Source organism: Esox lucius, chromosome 20 (genome assembly GCF_011004845.1).
Source record: "Esox lucius isolate fEsoLuc1 chromosome 20, fEsoLuc1.pri, whole genome shotgun sequence".
NCBI classification, from domain to species: Eukaryota; Metazoa; Chordata; class Actinopteri; order Esociformes; family Esocidae; genus Esox; species Esox lucius.
Window position 1 is genome coordinate 5957458 of NC_047588.1, and position 20124 is coordinate 5977581.

The 20124-nt window shown below is 42.4% G+C and overlaps 1 protein-coding gene and 1 long non-coding RNA gene across 3 annotated transcripts in view; one reads left to right on the forward strand and one right to left on the reverse strand.

Annotated features, from left to right (window-relative positions):
- Positions 1–701: 701 nt before the first annotated feature.
- On the reverse strand, positions 702–17275 carry sall3a (spalt-like transcription factor 3a). Of its 2 annotated transcripts, none has more exons than XM_010900790.4 (4): positions 15580–17274; positions 3022–6210; positions 2516–2856; positions 702–2315 (listed from the first exon to the last, which is right to left on the reverse strand). In XM_010900790.4, the coding sequence occupies exons 1-4, from the start codon at positions 15659–15661 to the stop codon at positions 1875–1877; spliced, it is 4053 nt and encodes a 1350-aa protein (XP_010899092.1). In that variant the 5' UTR covers positions 15662–17274; the 3' UTR covers positions 702–1874. The 2 variants fall into 2 exon arrangements, with proteins under 2 accessions (XP_010899092.1, XP_019896215.1); XM_020040656.3 differs by having other exon boundaries at positions 2110–2326; positions 15580–17275.
- A 2195-nt stretch (positions 17276–19470) lies between these two features.
- Positions 19471–20124, forward strand: part of LOC105028216 — a 45751-nt gene continuing 45097 nt past the window's right edge. Inside the window, exon 1 of the long non-coding RNA XR_002195668.2 lies at positions 19471–19664. This is a non-coding gene — a long non-coding RNA (uncharacterized LOC105028216). The remainder of the gene's footprint in view (positions 19665–20124) is intronic.

Consider the following 20124-nt stretch of genomic DNA (forward strand, 5'->3'; position numbering starts at 1 on the left):
GTTTTAATTGTCCTATATTGATATATTGATCCTATATTGATCCTATATTTTAGATGGTGCAGAAAATATTCAGGAAGAAGGAATAATATAAACATCAAGCAGATAATAGCAATTGTGCCTGCTTTGAAACAGTAGGATCCCAATTGGACATTTCCACTGTGCAAAAGTGTGTTTTTTCCATCCATAAGCTTGTAACACACATTTCCCTTACATTACTTTTCACAAAAAAAAAACATTTACCACCAAACTGTATGTTCCCAGTGTTAAACCTGAAAGCTTGGGTCTCTCTTGAACCTCGTCGGACAAAACATGTCAGCCAGAGTCCCTATTATCTATATATTTTGAAGCAACAACAAGAGCATCTTTCTAAATTCTTCTCTCATACATTTGCTAATATTCTGTTCTGCTTTAATATACAGGTAGAATGAGGAAGAGATAAAAGACTGAACCATTTTGAAGACTTCAATATATATCACAGCCTTAAAAAGACAAGAAATAGAACATCCAAGCAAACCCCTACCAACCTCCACAAAAAAATAAAATAATAGTATTAACATTAAATATCAACAGCAAATATTACTAATAATAAGGAATACCATTAGCAAATAAAAATAATGGTAATGAGTACCATCAGCAAATAATAGTAATACTAATGAATACCAACAGAAAGTGCAGAGAAGGAGACAAGTCAAACACAAGCGACCTGTTCTCTCTTTTTTATTGGAGAAGAATTTGATTGAGTGGATGAGGTGGTACTCTGAGGAGCAGCATAAGTTGCCATACCAGAGGCCCGACTCTGCAAATAGTAGGAATGGTACGCTGAAAACAATTAAAACAACACGTGATAGATAGCTCAGTCAAAAGGTTAACGATAAGTCACAGACAAAACGTCTTGTTGAAAAAGTGCATTCACAAACATGACAAATACTCTGAACTCATGATGTCTATTTTCATGATACAAAATATGCATACCTGTTTTAGATTTTGTCTGTATTTATATACATATGTAGTTCTTTCAAAGGATATCTTTTTTTTCTTCTTAAAAAAAAGATTAAAAGCAGGTTTGTGATAATAGCAGCTTTAGATATCTCAGCTTCTTCACTGTGCACAAGACATGTTTCACATGGTCTTGGTTGATATCCAAATAAAACTTCACAATTTGTCTCCGACATGATGTATTTATTGAAAGAGATATTTATAAGTGAAGTCTGCAGTTTAGAAAAAAAGGATCAATAAAATGCTGGGGCCATTAAATATATTTTCTTATACCCGCTTTTTTGTCAATATCATAAATACTAAAGACACATGACAATATTATAAGACAATGCTGGGAGACTAAATGTAAAGATTAAAATAGTTCAAATATTTTTTTCAAGTTTTCTACTTCATGAGGAAAGAAAAATTGTAGGCGAGCACAGAAACACTACATGTCCAATGCTCTTCAGTCTCATTGCCTTACAATGGGTAGACAGTCTATGCACATATAACTTCTTTCTCAGCATCATTTCAGTTCTTTCACAATAAGAAGTTAGCCCATCACAATTGAGTCAAGATATTCATTATCGAAAAGAATCCTTAAAAGCAGTCAAACATACGGATAGAAATCCATAAGTACCATGCAAATCTTGCAAGACAACATATTCTCACACAAGTGACAAAGAATTCTTTGTATGATCAAAATATCAAGGAGGATGGGTGAAAGGGCAAAAGGCAAAGACCTCTAACCAATACTAAATATTATATTTCCAAAACCAAACAAAAATGTAATCTGTACATAATATAGTACATAAGAGTTCAAACTGAATTAACAGTTTATTCCTTCTTGTAGGACTATCATTTTTCCTCAAAGTGTTTTTCACTATATAATAATGTCATTAATTTATCCCAATTTCTTTGTTCTCGTCCATAAATCTAGAGAAGGGCCGTCCTGCCCCGACCTCCATAGCTGTTTTGTCTAGCCCAGTCATGGAAGGGCTGCTCCCAGCACGCACTCGCTCCAAACGGTCCATACTTCCGGACATTGCCCCCAGGGAGGTCAGACCTCCACCCCCTAGGCTGGCGGGCAACTGGGGGATGCCTCCGTTCTGGATGACAGAGATCTCGTTGTTCTTCATGGCCAGGCCGTTGGTGATGGCGGCGGCATACTGATTCCAGAATCCAGGGTCTACGTTCATGGCCCTCGCCGCCAGGTCCTTCTGAAACATCTCACTGAACTTCATGGCGTCCCCGCCCAGCAAGGCCATGGGATTCTCCACGGAGAGACGGCGTCCACGACGCGCTGGCGCGTTGTTCCACATGTGGGTCCCCATGTGCACCTGCATTCAGTCAACAGGAAACACAAGGAACAGACATTATCATTCTAGAGCCTCTCGTCTTTTTTTCTCATGTTCAAATTCGAACATGTGTATTTTTCTTCTACCCTTTTTAACCATACCATTACAATTATCTCCACTGAATCCAATTGTCAAGGCTTTAAAAAAAATCATTGAAGAACAGCAACTAAGCTGCCTCATACCTTCAGGTTGCCTTTAGTTGTAAAGGCCCTTCCGCAAATGGAACAGCCAAATGGTTTCTCTCCTGTGTGTGTGCGTTCGTGGATCTGCAGGGCACTGGCTGAGGAGAAGTTCTTCCCACAATTGTGGCAGTTGTGCTGCTTGGGGGTGCGTCGAGGTGGTGGTGGCGCCAGCATCGGGGTAATGCTGGGGCTCATGGTGGTCTGGGGCACAGCATTGGGTACTTGGATGCCCACTGGCATGTGATGACTGCCATTGAAGGACATCGGCTTGTGCCTGTGCCCATTCATTTCCATTTTGATCATGTTAGAGGCGGTGTTTAACAGGCTGGAGTTGCTTAGTCCTAAAGAGAGTGAGAGGGAAAAAAATAGATTACTCAGTTAGGAGCAAAGTCACATGGGTTATTTTAATGTCAGTGTTTGTTTTTTACATTTCATGTTATTTATTTGCATCAACTCATTTTCCTTGGAAATGAAATACAAAATTAATGTGGTATAATTGAATGTACCTTTATCTCTGCTGAGGAACATCATGTTGAAGTGGTTCTCTTCCTTGATGAAATGCCTACTGTGCTGGGTAATGCTAGCAGTCAGGTCCAGTGCCCCATTAGCTTCAGACACAGGTGCTGGTGATGGAGTGTCTGACTTCTCAGATTTCACTGTAGCCATGCCGTGGTTCTCAGACCCCTCGTCTGCTGCAGTACTGATGTTATGGTTGAGTGGGGCTGGGGACTTGGAGTGAGGGCTTTCAGCATGACTGTGAGCTGGGGAGAGGGGCTGCATGGACCCTGAGGATTCTGACAGGGCCGGACTCCCAACACTCTGGCCCTCTAGTTCGCCTGAGGCACACAGCGAATCATTGTTAAAGAAGTCGTTCTCCACTCCAAATCCAGCACTTCCTCCATTCTGCGTGGGCTTCAGCCCAAAGGAACGGTTCATATTGACAGTGGAGTCGATCATCTTCATCTGGTTCTCCAGAGCAGCAATGCTGGAGATGACAGAGGTAGGTGGGGAGCCACCAGGGGAAAACCCAGAATAAGGATGGAGAGGTTTGGATGGGTCTATCAACATCTCGCCTTCCTTCAACTCTGCCTCGTCCTCCATGGCTGCCTCCATCTCATCTAGGAGCTCATCGTCGTAGTTGCTCATGGCGTCCAAGCTCTTCTCGTCAAAGGAGAGGTCGGTGTCCATCTCTTGGAGACTTTCAGGTAGGGGGGTATTGGGAATCTGGCCACCCATGTGCATTCGAATGTGCTGCTGCAGGACCACAGCATTTGTGAACTTCTTCTGGCATATGGGGCAGGAGTGTTGGACCCGTAGAGGGGGCTTGGAACGGTGGACCCCGAAGTGCGTTTTCAGGTTGCCCTTGGTGGTGAACGCTCGTCCACAAACCTTACATTTGAACGGCCTTTCCCCTGTGTGGATGCGGTAGTGCATCTTGAGGGCACTCTGGCAGCTGAGTACTCGGTGACAGATGACGCACTGGTTAGGGTCGGTCATCTTCTTGTCTATGTTCTCCACCAGCTGCTGCAGCTTTGAGGTCTCTGACGTTTGCATAGAGTCCAGGAGGCCGCCGAATGGAAACTTGGCCTTGAACTGATCAGAGATCATGGGGAGAACTGGGTGGAAGACGGAGGTGGGGGCGATGATGGGTTCGGTGCTCTGGGAGCTGTTAGTGGAGGTTGTTGCGGTGACCGTTGTGGCGAGGACCACCTGAGTAACGGTGGTGGTTGTGGTGGTGTTTTCCCCGGGCCTGGATGAGGGGAGGTTTGGGGGCAGGTGGATGCCCTCGGGTTTCAGAACCGGTGGCATCTCCCCCACTAACTTGGGTTGCGGTGATTGTGAGGTGGTGGTCAGGCCGGCATCAGTGAATAGATTAGGGGACAGAGAGGCGCACTCACTGGAGGGTGGAGAGGGTCTCTGTGGTGATCGGTTGAGGGGAGTGAGGCTCGGGGAATCCCCATAGCCTCCCATCATGCTGGGAAGAGTTGAGGGGAACTGAAGCCCAGCTGACGTGGGGACCGTGGGGAGAACAGGTTTGCTGTCCAGCCAGGTGGTCACCGGTTTCTCTGGGGGGAAGGACATGCCATACGGAATGCCTGAGCTTGTCGGCACATTATCCAGGTATTCCGGCACAGGATAAGGATTCATTTGGATGTGCGGGTACTTCTCCTTATGCCTCTGGAAGTGGACCTTCAGATTGCCCTTGGTGGAGAACCGGTTTCCACAGATGTTGCACTTGAAGGGCCGTTCGCCGGTGTGAGAGCGCAGGTGTATCTGCAGGGCACTGTCGCTGCCAAACACCTTAGCGCAGAACCTACACTTATGCTTGAAGAAGGGATCCTCTGAGCTGGGCTTGGTCTCAAACACTGAAACGTTAGGCGGCTTTCCCTTGCGGTGCTTTATCAGAGCGGATAGCGGGTCGAGTGCGTTGGCCGTGGCAGCTATACTGGCGAGCGGGTTGGGGAAGATCACACTGCTGGGCGAACTGTGAGGTACCAGCGGTAGATTGGAGGGACTGGTGGTCACAAGGCTGCTGTGGCCTAGTGCCGGGGGGCTGATGGAATTCCTCGGGAGAGCTGGACCGCCACTGCTGCTGCTGCTCATGCTTCCTCCAACTGTGTATACTGATCCCCCACTGCCACTGCTGTGTGCAACTGAAGCCATGCAGGTAGGCATTAGAGACGAAAGTGTGTTACCACTGGAAGGAGGGAAAGAGGTGCTTGTTGAGGAGTTGGCCATCGAAGAGTTAGACTGCTGACTGCTGCTCTGCTGGGAATGGGAGAGGATGGGTCCGTCTATTGAAGAGGTGAGGGACGAGGAGGAGCCCTGGCTCGCCAGCGTGGAAGGCAACCGAATGGACAGCTGGTGGACAGGGGGAGTGATGAAGCTGTGCAGCTGCTGGAGTTGCCCAGGCATGGCAGGTAGGCAGGGGGACGATGGCACCTGGGAACCGGCTATGGTGGCGTGGTGGTGGGGGTGATGGTCCAGGGCCGGCTGAATGATGGAGGGCTGTCTTTGTATGGACGCCACCTGACTGCGGATCTGTTCGATCAGTTGAAGTTGGTGGATCTGCTGCTGCTGGAGTGCCATCAACTGGTCCAAAATCATGGGGATTGCCATGGGGGAAACCCCGCTCCCAGCCACCGCGGCGCGGACACTCTGAGAGAACTGGGCAACAGCCACGCGGGTGCTATGCAGCGTTTCCAGGGTGACATTGGTGCTCGGCATGCTGTAGTTCGTCGCTGAGGACGGGTCAGCGTCGTTCAGCTGAGGCGCGGCACCATCTGACTCCGGGGAGGCGTCACACTCCTCGAGGTCCACAGATTTCTCAGGAGACAGCTCCAGATCCATGGGCTCATCCAGGACACTGGCTGCCTCTGGGGTTATCTCTGCACCATCATCTCCCTCAACAGGGCTGTGACTGCTGCCCTCCCCAGCATCCTCACTGTCTGCCTGGTCACTGGGGCAGCTCGGTGTGGGCGACGGCTCCTCAACGTACTCCTGGGAGGGGTCGGGCTCAGTCTCGTTCTCGTTCACTATGAGCACCAGTGGGTTCTTGGTGCAGCTCGTTAGGTGTTCGCAGAAGTCAGACCACTTGAAGAACTCAGCGCAACACTTTTCGCACACGTGGGTCTCCTCGCTCCCACTGCGGCTCTCATTTCCGCTGTCTGCGTCATCCTGCACTTCTCCTGTGGCTGAGGGCAGAAGGGGATGGACGAAGGTGGGAGAAAGACAGAGTGATGGGAGGGAAACAAAAAAGGAGAATTAATGAATAAATAATCAATAGAGTTTCCACACATATTCTGCAGAGCAGCTCTGCAAAGATTTAACCTTTGATTTTTTTTCTCCTTTCTTTTAACATAACCAGAATCGATATTCTCGTCTTTTTTTCTTTGAACAAATTGCCCTAGTTCACCAATTCTCAAGACCCAGTTTTGCGCATTCGAGCCCTCTCCATAGAGCCAGCTAATAATTTTCTTTGTGCAATCCATCAAATTATGAGGGCCTATCAATTGTGGATACTGCCGCTTAATGAAATTCCATAGAAGCCATTGATTTCCAATATTTCATACAATTCACAGCTGCCTCGTCTGTTGGGTACAAATCAGCTCTTTGATGGGCCCATTAGGATTCTCCTCTGCTATCAAGACCAGTCATTTCCACCTGAATTTCAAATGCCTGAGCCTCTCTCGTTTAGCATTGCTAAGGTAATACATAAGCCCAGCAACTAAAGTGAATAAGTCAATAAATATATTAAACCTTTAGCAACTCCTTGTGACTAGCTGCAATGCAATATGAAAGCCTGTGGCTTTCTACTATGAGACGGATATATTTCAAATTATTTTGTTGTTGCTGTTGTTGTTTATTTCTCCGAGTGTATCATAGAATTTACCAGGAAGGAAAATGTGGATGGGAGACCAAAATATCCTCATTACTATAAATGACTACCTTATAATTGTTCAACCTTTCAAATAAGAAGCATTCTCTATCTAAATGAGAAACATGCAGCTTTTGGTTTTATTTTTTTTTACCCATGAATCCCTTTTTGAAATGAGACACAACAAATGACATACTAGTGCCATGGCAGAGATTTCTCTGATTAGTTATGCGTGTTTAATCATAGATGTTAGAAGCCACTGCTTTGCACTGAAATCAAATGCCAGGAAAGGAAGCATGTTCACTCAAACATGGTCTTAACCATGAAAACAGACCCTCTTATTCATTTATTTTATTTCATGTTCAAGTGGACGCATGGCTTAGCGTGTGTGTGTGTGTGTGTGCACGCGCGCAATGTGTGTGTGTTAGGGCATTGTTAATTATTCCCATAAAGTTTGCTACTAACTCTGTTACATGGGCAACTGCATGACTGCTTTGCTTCAGAGAACACTATGACTTGACACCTATAGACAAAAAAAAAGAAATCTTGCTCCTTCTACCCCAATTATTTTTTTAAAAACAGGACTGAAATAGTGGGTGGGAATGTGACAAAGGCAAATGTCAAAATGTCATGACACCGACCACCTTATAGGGTATTTTTGTAGAGGGGTTTCTATCAGCCTAGAAAAGGAAGGCAAACATATTTACTTCCAGTTGCAAGATAATGAATAACGGAACTTGAATGATAATTTATGAACGAAAAGCATTTATATATACATTGATATACATATATATTGACTTTTCACTAAAGAATAATCACAAGAGTGGTATGAAATATTATTATGAAGGTATTATGCAGGTATGATCTATTATTTTATATAAACTAACACTAACCCAATAAAAGAGTGTTTTAAATCTGTCATTTAAAATGCCAGCCAGCAGTAGGGTCTACACTCTGTGTGTGTGTGTGTGTGTGTGTGTGTGTGTGTGTGTGTGTGTGTGTGTGTGTGTGTGTGTGTGTGTGTGTGTGTGTGTGTGTGTGTGTGTGTGTGTGTGTGTGTGTGTGAAAGAGAGAGAGACTGAAAGTGTATTTATGTGCTCATGCCTCTTGAGGGCATAGGAACAAACACAGGTGAAAAGAAAATCAAAGCAAAACCAAGAACATGGCTTTTCTCCAGGGAATCACTAAGCCATGAGTTGACAAATGGGAGCACGTAGAAAGAAAGAACGTTGATGCTTGCAGTGTTTAGGCAAACATTTGCCCCAGTGTAGAGTCTGGTTCTGCTGTATTTTTTGTATTGAAAAAACATATCAAACCTCAGGACACGTTCAGAATCACAACACAAACCACCGTATTCCATCTGAAAAATATTGTTTTAGTTTTTTGTTCAGCAATTTTGGACAAATTGTAAGCACCCCGTAAAAGATTGAACAAGTGCTCCTAAACACAAAATATGCTGTGAATGGTGAGGGCATAATTCCTTACACACACACACACCCCAATAAGTAAAAGACAACCTACCAACATGATAATTTCCGTTAACACTCATTCTCTTTCTTCTGTACGCTATCTACCGTGAACGTTCCATATTTTTTGAGCCTGCAGGTTGGTCAATAAACACAAGAAAAAGGGACACAGAACCTACGTACAGTATAACGCTCTATGGTTCAGCTCATTTTAAAGGGCACCACATCGCCGACCCGTTCCACGGCAACCCGTGACCCCTACGTGTCGGTTCAATGGGTCGTTAGTGGAATAATTCATCCTTCTTCCTGTAATTTCTGGCCAATGGGGCGACTTCACTTTGCACTATCAGTGTCCGGTGTCTTTAACTTAATTAATAATCAAGAGAAAAGCATTTGGAAAGGCTTTCAGCTCATCCCGGGGACCCGCTAGAGGCACAGCGACGCCAGCTGCAGGTATGATTTGATTTCTCCTCGCGTGGTGTGACAGAATGGCATAAATGAAGACGCACAAAATCAAGTTAAGGACATGTGTACAAACATGCCGTGCACTGAAAGCCAGACATCATTTCTTTCCTACAAGATCTGTTCAGCATCTACGGCTACACAGCTTCAATGTGGATAAAATGAACCTATGAGTGCAATTTGTGAAATAGTTATTTACTTCACAACAGCCAAATACAATTTTAAAAAATTATGAAAAGGGGGTGAGTTATTGGAAACAGCCATGACACATGATTTGAAGCAGATATCCCTGATCGACAAACATAGAGGGGCTCATTTCCATAACTGAAGGGTGAAAGGTCAGTCTAAATGAGTAGCCATTTTTACAGGCAGATTAGTTGTTAGCATTTATTTTGGCAGGTAATATTGTCACTCCCTACTTTTTGTTTTCATATAATGTGCTATATAATTAATGTTTTTGTCAGTATATGCCAATATGTTCAACATAAACGTTGATACATTTTGATCTGACATTCTCTTATAATGTAAATATGTATTTTTCAAAAATTACAGAAAGGGATTGAATTCCGAGGTAAATTATTGTAGGACACGTATATTGGCATCCTAATCTACAAATATATGACTCCCCCTGCAACAACTAGGCTGGATATCAAAAATATTTTCCTAAATTTCCTTGAAAATCTATTTCATTGCCTCCAAAATTCTTCGTTGCCGAGGTCGAAGTGTTCATAACCTATAATATACATTGAATTTAATTCAAAAGCATTTTCAACAATCCCTTCCTTTTCTAAATTGTGCAACTCGGCACAATTCCACCATAACAACATATCACCAAATTCAGATTTTCTTTTTCTTCTTTTTGACTTTGATTTTTTTTTATTTTATTCAAACTATACATCTATACATCTATATTGTGAAAATATAAGCATAAAGCACATTTGCTTTATAGGTTTTCTACATCTCAGACAGGACTTTTGATGTGTGTTTGTGTGTGTGCACACTCAAGTGTTGCTGTGGGTGTGTGTCAGTGTATTGGTGTTGGGGGGTGGGGGGATATTGATTCACATATAGCATGAGAAAGGCAGGCATCGGAAAATCCAATGCGGTTTTCATTCCTTTAAGAGTGTCCCCTTAGTCAAATGCAAATATGAAGCTCAACACAATCAATAGAAGGATTGTGGGACTTCCAATCATTGTATCCCCTATCTTACTCAGCAATCTTTGGCATGTTAGCTGAAACCGCTAATCTGACATATTATATCAGACGACTTATTCATGCTCTCCACTGGTTCTGTGAAAGTGTATTGAGAGACGTATTGAGCAATTACAAACTCTCCATTCTTAACTGTTTCCAGACAGGGCACGAACTCATGCCACTCCTCCACCCCTAACACCCCCCCCACACACACACACCCCCCCCCCCCCCCCCCACACACACACACAAACACACAGACACAAACACACAGACACACAGACACACAGACACACAGACACACAGACACACAGACACACAGACACACAGACAAAGGCTATCTGTGAGGTACACATGTACGTGCAAACGTGCTCACATCTTTGCGTTCGTGTGCACACACACACTCACACACACTTGGAACTTGAAAAAACTCCATGCACGAGTGAAATGAATGAGGATTCTCATCATCACACAAAGTACTTAGGAACAAATAATTTACTCAGGAAATGACATTGTCCAATTTAAATGCTTCCCCTTTGCCTTAGAAAAACACTATCTCTCGTGATATCGCAAGCTTGTGACAGGGCGGCCTCTATCCAACGAATCCAGGTCAGGACTCAGTCTAAATATTAGGTCGCTGGACATGCCCATTCCCATTTAGCGGTGATCGTACCCTTAAATGAGCGATGAATCACTAAGACCTGCAGCTACACCAGTTGAGGATCGGGGCAGGGTTTAACCATGTTGAAATTCCCGTTTGAATTGACCCACGTGGTCATTTGTTTCCATCTTACCTTTCCTTCGGTCTGTGCTTCAGCCATCCCGCACGTGACTAATAAGCAACGCAAATTCCCCAAATGCCACCCCTTTGTCTGACGCGCACACGGGTGACTTCTCCTGTGTCGGAGCCAGTGGTGACGTTGAGACCTCCACATCATGTTTTAAGATGCTCCTCATGTCTTCCTAATATCACTGGCAGACGTATCCCACCCAACGACGTGGTAGTAGCCCCAACCGGCAGAGCTTCTCAGTCCACAGGTCCTAACATAGAGCTCCCAGTCATATCCTATCTCCCTTCCAACAAGAGGGGCCTCTGTCAGCCCATGCAGACGCTGGCCCCAGCCTAAACGCTAACAATTTGCGGAAGCATACGCGACAAGGTACTCGACAGTGGCGGCTCTCTCCCGATGACGCGACGTCTGCGAACTCCCCTTCGTCGAGGGGCACGCCGCTCGTCGTGCGTTTTCAAGTGCTATGGGTTGTAATTAAACGACAGCCACGTTGAAGGGCCTTCTTCTGGGATACCTCTGTCATAGCTGGGTGGTCCAGAGGATTAAAACAAAAGCCAAAGAAATCTTTGCTGGAGGGGAAGTGGTGGAATAAGAGACAATGTTGTGACTGCTTTCGGGACGGTACCTCACTATACATCACACCGCCTTGTCGTGTATCTATTCTCTGTCTTCTCTTCCCTACTTCCATCCCCTACATTCCTTTCCCCCCACTCCTGTCACGTTTACCGGGCGCTGCCCCCACTGCCTTGTCACCAAAACAGGTTGGACATTAGGAAGTGCTGGAGAGGATTACCAAACTTTCCCCTTCAGCTGTTGTATTTTACGGAACTTGCGTGGCGCATTGCACATCATCCCACAATAACTGTTGACAGTGTCACCGTGTGTGGTTGTGAGTGTGCGTGTGGCTGCGTGAGTGTGTCTGTGTGTGTGTCCGGGCATGTTTTTCCTTTACCCTGGGCAAGAACCTCAAAGGGACAAAACCCAGGAGGAAGCAGTCGCCGTGTGATGAAAACCTGTCACTGGTAACACTTTTTAGCACATGGGTAAGCCGCGCTACCAAGGTCAATGGCACAGATGTTCTAATAGCATTATGAGCTTGACATCTAGAGGCAGCCCTTGGCAGAATGCGGTAGGCAAAGGTTAAGTCAGCGAGCTCCGTCAAAGCACTTCTAACCAGCCACCCCCGGGGCAAGACACAGGGAGGCCTCGGGGTGAGGTGGAGGGGGGATGGGGTCACGATTCCACCTTTTCAGGGTTGCCACACAAAAAGGGGCCCTAATGTGCTACACCGGACAACAAAGTAACCTCCCCACGAAAGCCCTACGGACAAAAAAAGGTCAAATCAACTACGGGATTTAAATAACTGACCAATCCAATTAGTCGTAGGCGGGAGGCGTAACACAAACGAGGGCATTGCTCCTGCACCAGAAAGCAACTGCGACGTATCAGAGTTCCACGACTTGCACCGAACCTGCAAAAAATCTATCTCACGATATTGGATGTTGGAATTTAGCAAGACAGAATGTACACACACAGATACACAAATGTACACTGTTAGTGCAGCGTCCCTGTTTGCCGTAGCTCCACGTTCACCTTGTATTTCGACTTTGAGGTTACACACCAGGTCGTCAACGTGCAGAACGATCTAATGAACAAACTAAGCCTTTTACAACCATTGAAAGATGCCCAGACTCACTGAATTCCTTTCAACAACATTCGCCATTGGTTCAAGCACCGTAATCAATGTTGTGGTCAGTAATGGCAAAGTGGCCATAAACTGGTCATAGGTAAATCAAATGTTTTGTATGACATGAACCGTTTGATGTACTTAAAGTGATTCTCATGGACATACTACGCTATTGAATCAATTGGCCTGTCGCCTCCTCCCGTCCAAAGTTGGAGAACGTTTCGATGTGTGTCCCTGACAGGAGACTCAGTGTATTCGTCCAACAGCAAGATGCATCATGCGTAGCGATCGACATCAACTTAACATGTTGATGTTATGGCCTCTCGTGTGATCAATCACGTACAGTGTGTGTGTACGCACATGTGTGATGTGTATGTGTGAAGTACATGAGGCTGTGTGGGATCTTCAGACTCGGTTCGACTTCCATCTATTTAAAAAGAGTAAAAAGGATGACAGAAGCCTTCGACTCCAAAGCGTTCACCCTCCTATACAACTAACACAGATCATGTTAAAACACACGCCTTAAACATCTGTTACCAACCCATTACCTTCTAAACACAATCTGGACAATGACAACCAAAGCCTCCGCTGTTCCCAGCATAAATGCCCAAATTATCAATAAATGAAATTTTACTCAAAGTAAGTATGTATTTTGAAAAAAGGAGTATATAAACTATTTAAAATATGTTTTCTCAAATACCTGGTCCTTGACATACACAGGTCCTGACATAGTAAACAGTTATATTTGTATAATGGATTTGCTCCTGTCAAAATCAGCTCTAATGAACATTTGAAACATCATGTATCATCCAATCATCTGCATTCACTTAGTGTGACACTGACTGACCTATTCATTGTGTAATGTATGGCAAGACAATCCGAACTATATATATATATATCTTGTTTCATGTCACATATATATATGTACATATATATATATATATATATATATATATATATATATATATATATATGTATATATATACGTGTGTGTGCGCGCGCGTGTGCGTGTGTGTATGATATAATGATTTGCAGCCCATGGTCAGCATTGTGACCCAGTCAGCCTAACAATTTCACACGGAAAGAAGACCGTTATTTGTCCCTAGGGATGACATCACACGTTATTCTCGTTCCTACAGGAGTAGGCGAGAAAGGAGGCTGTATGTGCTGGTCAGCGATGGTTCAAGATAGGATATAATGACAGTGATTTGTTGGGAATACCACGTAAGCTTTATGGGTTGTCAATAGGAAATGCTGACTAACTCATTGCACTCGTTTTAAATCTAACAGAGAGAGGTGGAAAAAGGTGTAGTTCAATTCAGAATGTTGTTTAAATAACTATAAAACCCTTAGGATTGCAATTGGAATTTGGACAACACCCAAAGTCTTTAGAGGAAAAACATTAGTTCAGCATCGGGAAAAACAAATATTGTGAATGCGCAAAACATTAAATGAATCAGACCTTTCACAGTTAAATTGGATTTAGGCTATATATTCAGGTAGGATATTTTAGGTACATTTATAAGAAGCAAATACTTATTTTAAAATGAATTATGTCTGCAGATCAGGACTCCTGAAATTACAAATTAATAATAAAACGAACATTTCATGTAATATTAAATGTACTTTTACTGAATAACTAACCATGGAAGTTTAGGCTTCCCTACTTATACTACCAATTAAAATGATTCTACACTAATCAGAGTTTATTATTTTTAAAAATTCTCAAAACTGCTATTAAATATATTAAAAGAAAACTATTATTTGGACTCTGAAAATGTCCAGATGGAATATTAGTATATACTGATATGCATTTTTTGGGCGCTTTAAGTAAATAATTCAGTTTCGTTTTCTAATTATAAGATTTTACACTGCAGGCGCAGCACAGATTAACAAAAACAGTGACCCCTTTCACACGGCTAAGACAAACCCTGTCAACTGATCGTTTATACGTTGGGAACGATAGGAAACAAACCAACTGTGATAAATGTATGTGAGGGAGTAAACAAAAACATTTCCATGACAAAACATGCTTTGCACTTAATCTATCGCAGAATATGCTCCCTCCTTTGAATGGCAAAAAATGCATCGATAGTGGAAAATAGCTTATCCGTAAATTGACATAAATAAAATAAAAATACTGTCCTCTTTTCATTAAGATAACGTTGTTTCAAAGCACGCAATGTATCCAAGTTATCCAATTCCGTTTAGGCCTCAGCAGGATCTAGTTCTGGTGTTTACAATACATAGCTTACTATTAGTCCTACAATTTTTACAAATTGTTTGTGTATCATTATTTGTGTGTATGTCTGTGTTAGAGAAAGAGAGAGTTAGAAAGAGGGAGAGAGAACGCGAGAGAGAGAGGGAGAGAGAGTTTTGTGTATGTGTCAGAAAAAAGACAGGGATCGACACTAAGTTGCGTTTAAAGAAATTCCCATTTTGATTAAAATTATTTCATAATAAAATGAGCAACAAAATCCAGACACAGCTGTCTAGCCTTTTCATACAAAGACTACAGCCTATAGAACTTTCTTTCTGGAGCGATCTGTAAACTAGATATCTCATGTGTAGCCTACTTGAGTAAAGAGGTAGGCATTGTATTTGTAAAACTAAATACGTGGCTGAAGCCCAAATTTGACACTGGAAATATAAAATGTTACACTAGTAACGGTAGGAAATAGGCATTGGACGTTAAATGTGTTTTTTTTGTTAAAGAAAATATCTATATTTCATCTGGTGACTATGCTATTATAAAACAGTCAGGTTAATAATTGGATGAAGTAAATACAGAGTTCCCAGCCCTATAGTTTGCGTTGGGAAAAGCGGTGGATAGGTTATGGAGTGCAATGCATAAATCATATGATGTTTTGCAGGGACCGGCATATTTTGAGTATATTATAGGTCAAACTACCAAAATAATAAAGTTTTATCGAAAGAAAAACATACCCTTTCAAACACAAATTATAACAATATCATGAGCCGGGAAAGTTGCCTGCTTGTATTTGAAGAAGACAATAACTTTGACTTGTAGCCTATATACGTATAACAACATTGTCCCACCCGACAATAAAAGCATACGTTTACTTACCATTTTCAGATACTACCCCGGCTATTGTTGGATCCTCGTCCGACTTGAGATGCTGTGGCTTCGCTTGCTTGCGGCGGGACATGCTGCTGATATGCTGCGAGATGTTTCTGCTTTTTGCAGATACATCAGCAGCAAACGAATGAAAAAAAATGTTCACAAATAGTCTGGTTGCAAAAATTACGGAAATGAGCTGGTGTTGCTGTTGTGTGGATTGCGCATGTCGGTATATAATTATGATAGTGAATAATGCATTGCGATTAATAGTACTGTGTGCGGGGGATTGGCTGAAGTCCAGCGGACACACACTGGATATGGTAATAAGGGACGGACTAAGCAATTAGCTGCTTCACTCTCCGACTGTCTGTCTCTCTTCTTCTCTTGCTACCCACCTCCTCCAACAACACACCAAATCTCGATTGTAACGCCCAGCACTCAGGGGGGTCTACGTTGCGGAAGGTCAGCTTTTCTCCTTTTCTGCGGAGCTTTGCTTCACGAGTGCAGGAGATTGATTGATGCGTTGCTTTTCTTTCGTGTATCCCATACTTCAGCCATGCTTTCAAGTAGTATTTTCCACTTGGGTGGTGAACTTGTGGTAGGCTACTTTAGATGACGTGATTCGAACAGCGTACCTTAATGCTCATGCTTTCCATCCATCTTTTCTTGCATTATATTTGGCTAGACAACTTTTGTCCCACAACCGAGTCGCCTACTTCTGAATGTGCCTGTGTGGAAATGAAAGTGTTCTTAAGTCCCTGAATTTGTTCAGTGTTTTTTAATCTTCATATAACTGACAGCATCTTCATTAAAATAAACTCCTTGGCGTTGGATCTCAGTCGATGATACCCGCTAAAACCGGATGGGACTGATAAAGTTTTTGAGGATGTTTATGAGTTGTTCCCAGTGCTTCTTGATGATACTGTTCCGTTGTACAAGCGAATTGTAAAAGTTTGTGTTGATTGACAGCTTTTGGTAAGCAAGGAACGTACTGGTTCGTATTGCCTCTCAAAGTTTCTTGTGCGTCTTAGAATCGTCGCACCTTCTTGGAGTTAGGCTATCAACTGTGAATTAGTTCCTTGTGTCTATACAGCAGTTTATCGATTGTATAATGACCTTATATATATATATATACATAAAAAAAGAAAATGCACCTCAACTTGCACTGAGTGACTACGCGGTCTTCCCCCTCGCAGTGCTTTGCTCCCGGCTGCGCGTTTGTCTCAAACCGTTCTCCAAAGTCCCTTCTGTCTTCCGTATGTCGCTCGCCAACGCTCCCAGTTCATTCCAAAGAGCTTAAGATTGTCTTTAATTCAAATCGATGTTCGTTCTCACAATATTTGTACGTGAAAGTTATCTTTGACTTCTCTTGATGGTTCGTTACAGGAGCTGTACTCGAGAGGTTTGATGTAGCCGTTGTTGCCCTTGCCTTTTGCTCCTTGTGTGGGGACTGCGCTGTGTGTGAGATAGTTAAACCTCGGGCTTAGGTTCAGCCCATTGCGTTGAGCGGCCGCTAGGATGTACCACACCGTTACTGTTCAAGTCATAGGCTTTACACGATATGCTATCGATTCCATTTCGCACCATATAGCCATATATTTCCTAATATAGGAAACCGAATCAGTTTGTGTCTAAGGTGATGTTGATGGTAATTACAGTCAGTTATATTTCACTAGATTTAGAAGTTCTATAATTTCTAACATTAGTTATTTGCGAAATATTGACTATATTTCATAAAGGTTTTTGATTTACATGTTTGAAGACGACATCGAAAACATGTTGACACTAACAACGCGTGTTACTTTACATTTGAGTGATGATGGTTCATGTGCTGTAGATCAGATGTATCCCTTTAATTCAAAACTAAACAAAGAGCGTTTTTTGCATGAGTTTTGCCTGTATAGAATTTTTGGTTTGTAACTTTCAATACTTTAGCTAACAACCAAGCAATACCAAGCATGCGAAATAACATGTGTGAAATAACATTAGTGTGCTTTTTGGTATTCCTCATTGTTCTCTGGTGTAGAATAAACATGCCCTTGCTACATTTACTGTCAAATGGTAATTTACATTTTAGCCTAGCAGGCTTCTTGGGTGGGACGGGGGCAATGGGGAGGGGTTTGTTCAGAGGAATGGTTGTTCTGGTGACACCTGTGTTGCCACAATGTGCCTGGCCCTGTATGGCTTAGTCCATTCACTTTTTACCCGGTTTTAGAAACTTTGTTAATCAAATATGAAAACGGGAACAAATAATCATGTACTAAACAAATAACTAATGTAATCAAATTCTCTCTTCCCTCTTTGAAGAAATTTAAAGGAATGGACATTTTCCCTTTGTAACTACTATTCTAACACCAGCATCTTTTGTAATGTTAAATGATTTGTTATTTTTTATGGTATATATATGTATATATATGTATATATATATATATATATATATATATATATATATATATATATATTGCATTCATAAATCATTCTGAACAATTACATAAATAAAATTATGTATTTATTACACTTCAATCCTATTACTGAAACGGTTGCCTATAATAAGTCAAAGCAAACGAATAATATTAGCCAGCATTCTTAGAGATGTCTTTTATCCCCAGAAATTATAAGTGACATAATGTATTCTTAGTTCTACTTTGATAATTAAAGGATCTTATGGCTTTATTTTAAGACCCCCCCCCTTTTTTTTTTCTATAGTAAAAGAGGTTTTCCTTGACAGCAAAGTCACCCAACGAGCAAACTTTTTATTTCATCATTCCCTTAGAAGTTATGTCCGAAAGGCTGTTATTACCTTCTATTAATAGATGCAACCCCGGGAAGACAAAATCAGCTATTGATAATTGCAAGGAGTGTACCGCAGCTACTGTATCGATCGGCGTGTCCTCCACTCCCCTGGTATAGCGAGATAAGAAGACAGACTCTTTAGAGCAATATAATTTATTTTGACCTATCTGCTTGCTACAGACTTATGATGAATAGCTAGAGTGGCTATAGTCCTTTATCACGAAAGTTACCCCTTGATATAATATTGATTCTTTATAACTAGCTCGCCACACAAAAATCAAACTGTCCACTTGGCCATCATCATCATCAATATCATCACAAAGGCAGAGGAATGAAGATCCCCTGTGCCTTCTAAAGGGAGCTCTCACAATCTACCCTCTAATCTTTACTTCGCTGATGATGAAAGGAAAAGAAAAGAGACAAAATGCTATTTAATCCTGTACACACACAGCTTGTGTGAAAGGACGACACAATTCGATCAGTAGTATTGTCGTCTGGAGAGCTTATGTGGAAATTGGTCATTCATTTAACGTTTGTTATTTTTTTTTATTTTTTTTTTAAAGCTGTGTGCGCTCGCGTCTCCTGTCACCATAAACGTGCATATCCAAAGATGACAACACTGCTGTCAGTAGCTCTGCTTAAGACACCATCACAGTAAAATTGCATAACACCACGGTCCTTCCTCCCAGTACCATCTATTCCTCCCTAAAAGGAATAGCCTAATCTTTAGAAGAATCTCAACCCTCTCCGTAACTTATGCGCAAAATGTAATGGGAACATTAGGACTCATATCGTCTAATTTGCATGAGATAAAAAATTATCAATTGTATAAATATTTTTTTATCAATTGTATAAATAACCATCACATGCATAAATTATATAACGTAGCATAAGGTAATAATTCGTAAACTTGATGGAAATCCAACTTTCCTGCCTGTAAAAAAAACATGGACCCAGGAATGACTATGTAAGGCTTAAATTAAACGTTTGTTGCATAGCCAGACTAGCTTATTAACTGTGCACTCCGTATCCGCTCCTTTCGGGCCGGTGTATAAGAAGGGGGGGAGGGGGGGGTACAAAAAAAACATGTAGGCTAATCACCGAAACAACCGTTTTAGTTCTTTCCTTCTCGGATTTGTATCGCATGGTAGGAAGGGGGCACCTCTACAGCTAACGGTACCGGCTAACTTTTATTCCATACGGTTTCCAAATACCCTGCGATGAACAGATAGACTGCAGTAGTAGCCTACTGCCACTTGATCGGATTAAGAGAGGCCGCGAGACAACTGGATTTAAAGGTAAAGTCATTTACAGTGAAATAATGCCTTGCATTCGTGTTGAAAGGGGAGGTAGCCAATTGCATGCAAAACGAATAAGCAAGTTAGCCTACCTAAAATAGTTTGTGTGAAACGCTTATTTATTTTCTGGAGAATGGGCATCATAATAGAATACGTAATGGTATTTTGTATCGAATATCCTAATAAATAGGTAAGTCTCCTCAATGTCAATAACTGGATTTTGCCAAAGCATAACACCTCGGAGATTTCCTTCAGCTTCAACTTATGTCAAGAGATCTGCCGTCGTTTGATAGGATTGCGACCACCAGCTCTGACGACGCACAGTTTTGTTTGGGCCGTACCATTTCAGCACAGGACACAGGTGTGAATTATTCGATATTCGTTCCTCGAAAAAATTGATGAAATAGTAGATGAGTGAAATAACTTCGGAGATCTAATTAATGTGTATAGAGTTTCTTCA

Bases quoted from the DNA above. Each gene is read 5' to 3' on its own strand.
- sall3a (XM_010900790.4), bottom strand. From the start codon at position 15,661: ATGTCCCGCCGCAAGCAAGCGAAGCCACAGCATCTCAAGTCGGACGAG. The intron at 6,211-15,579 runs GTAAGTAAACGT...TTCTGCCCTCAG, and splicing joins CGGGGTAGTATCTGAAAATG to CCACAGGAGAAGTGCAGGAT. The intron at 2,316-2,515 runs GTATGAGGCAGC...GACTGAATGCAG, and splicing joins CAACTAAAGGCAACCTGAAG to GTGCACATGGGGACCCACAT.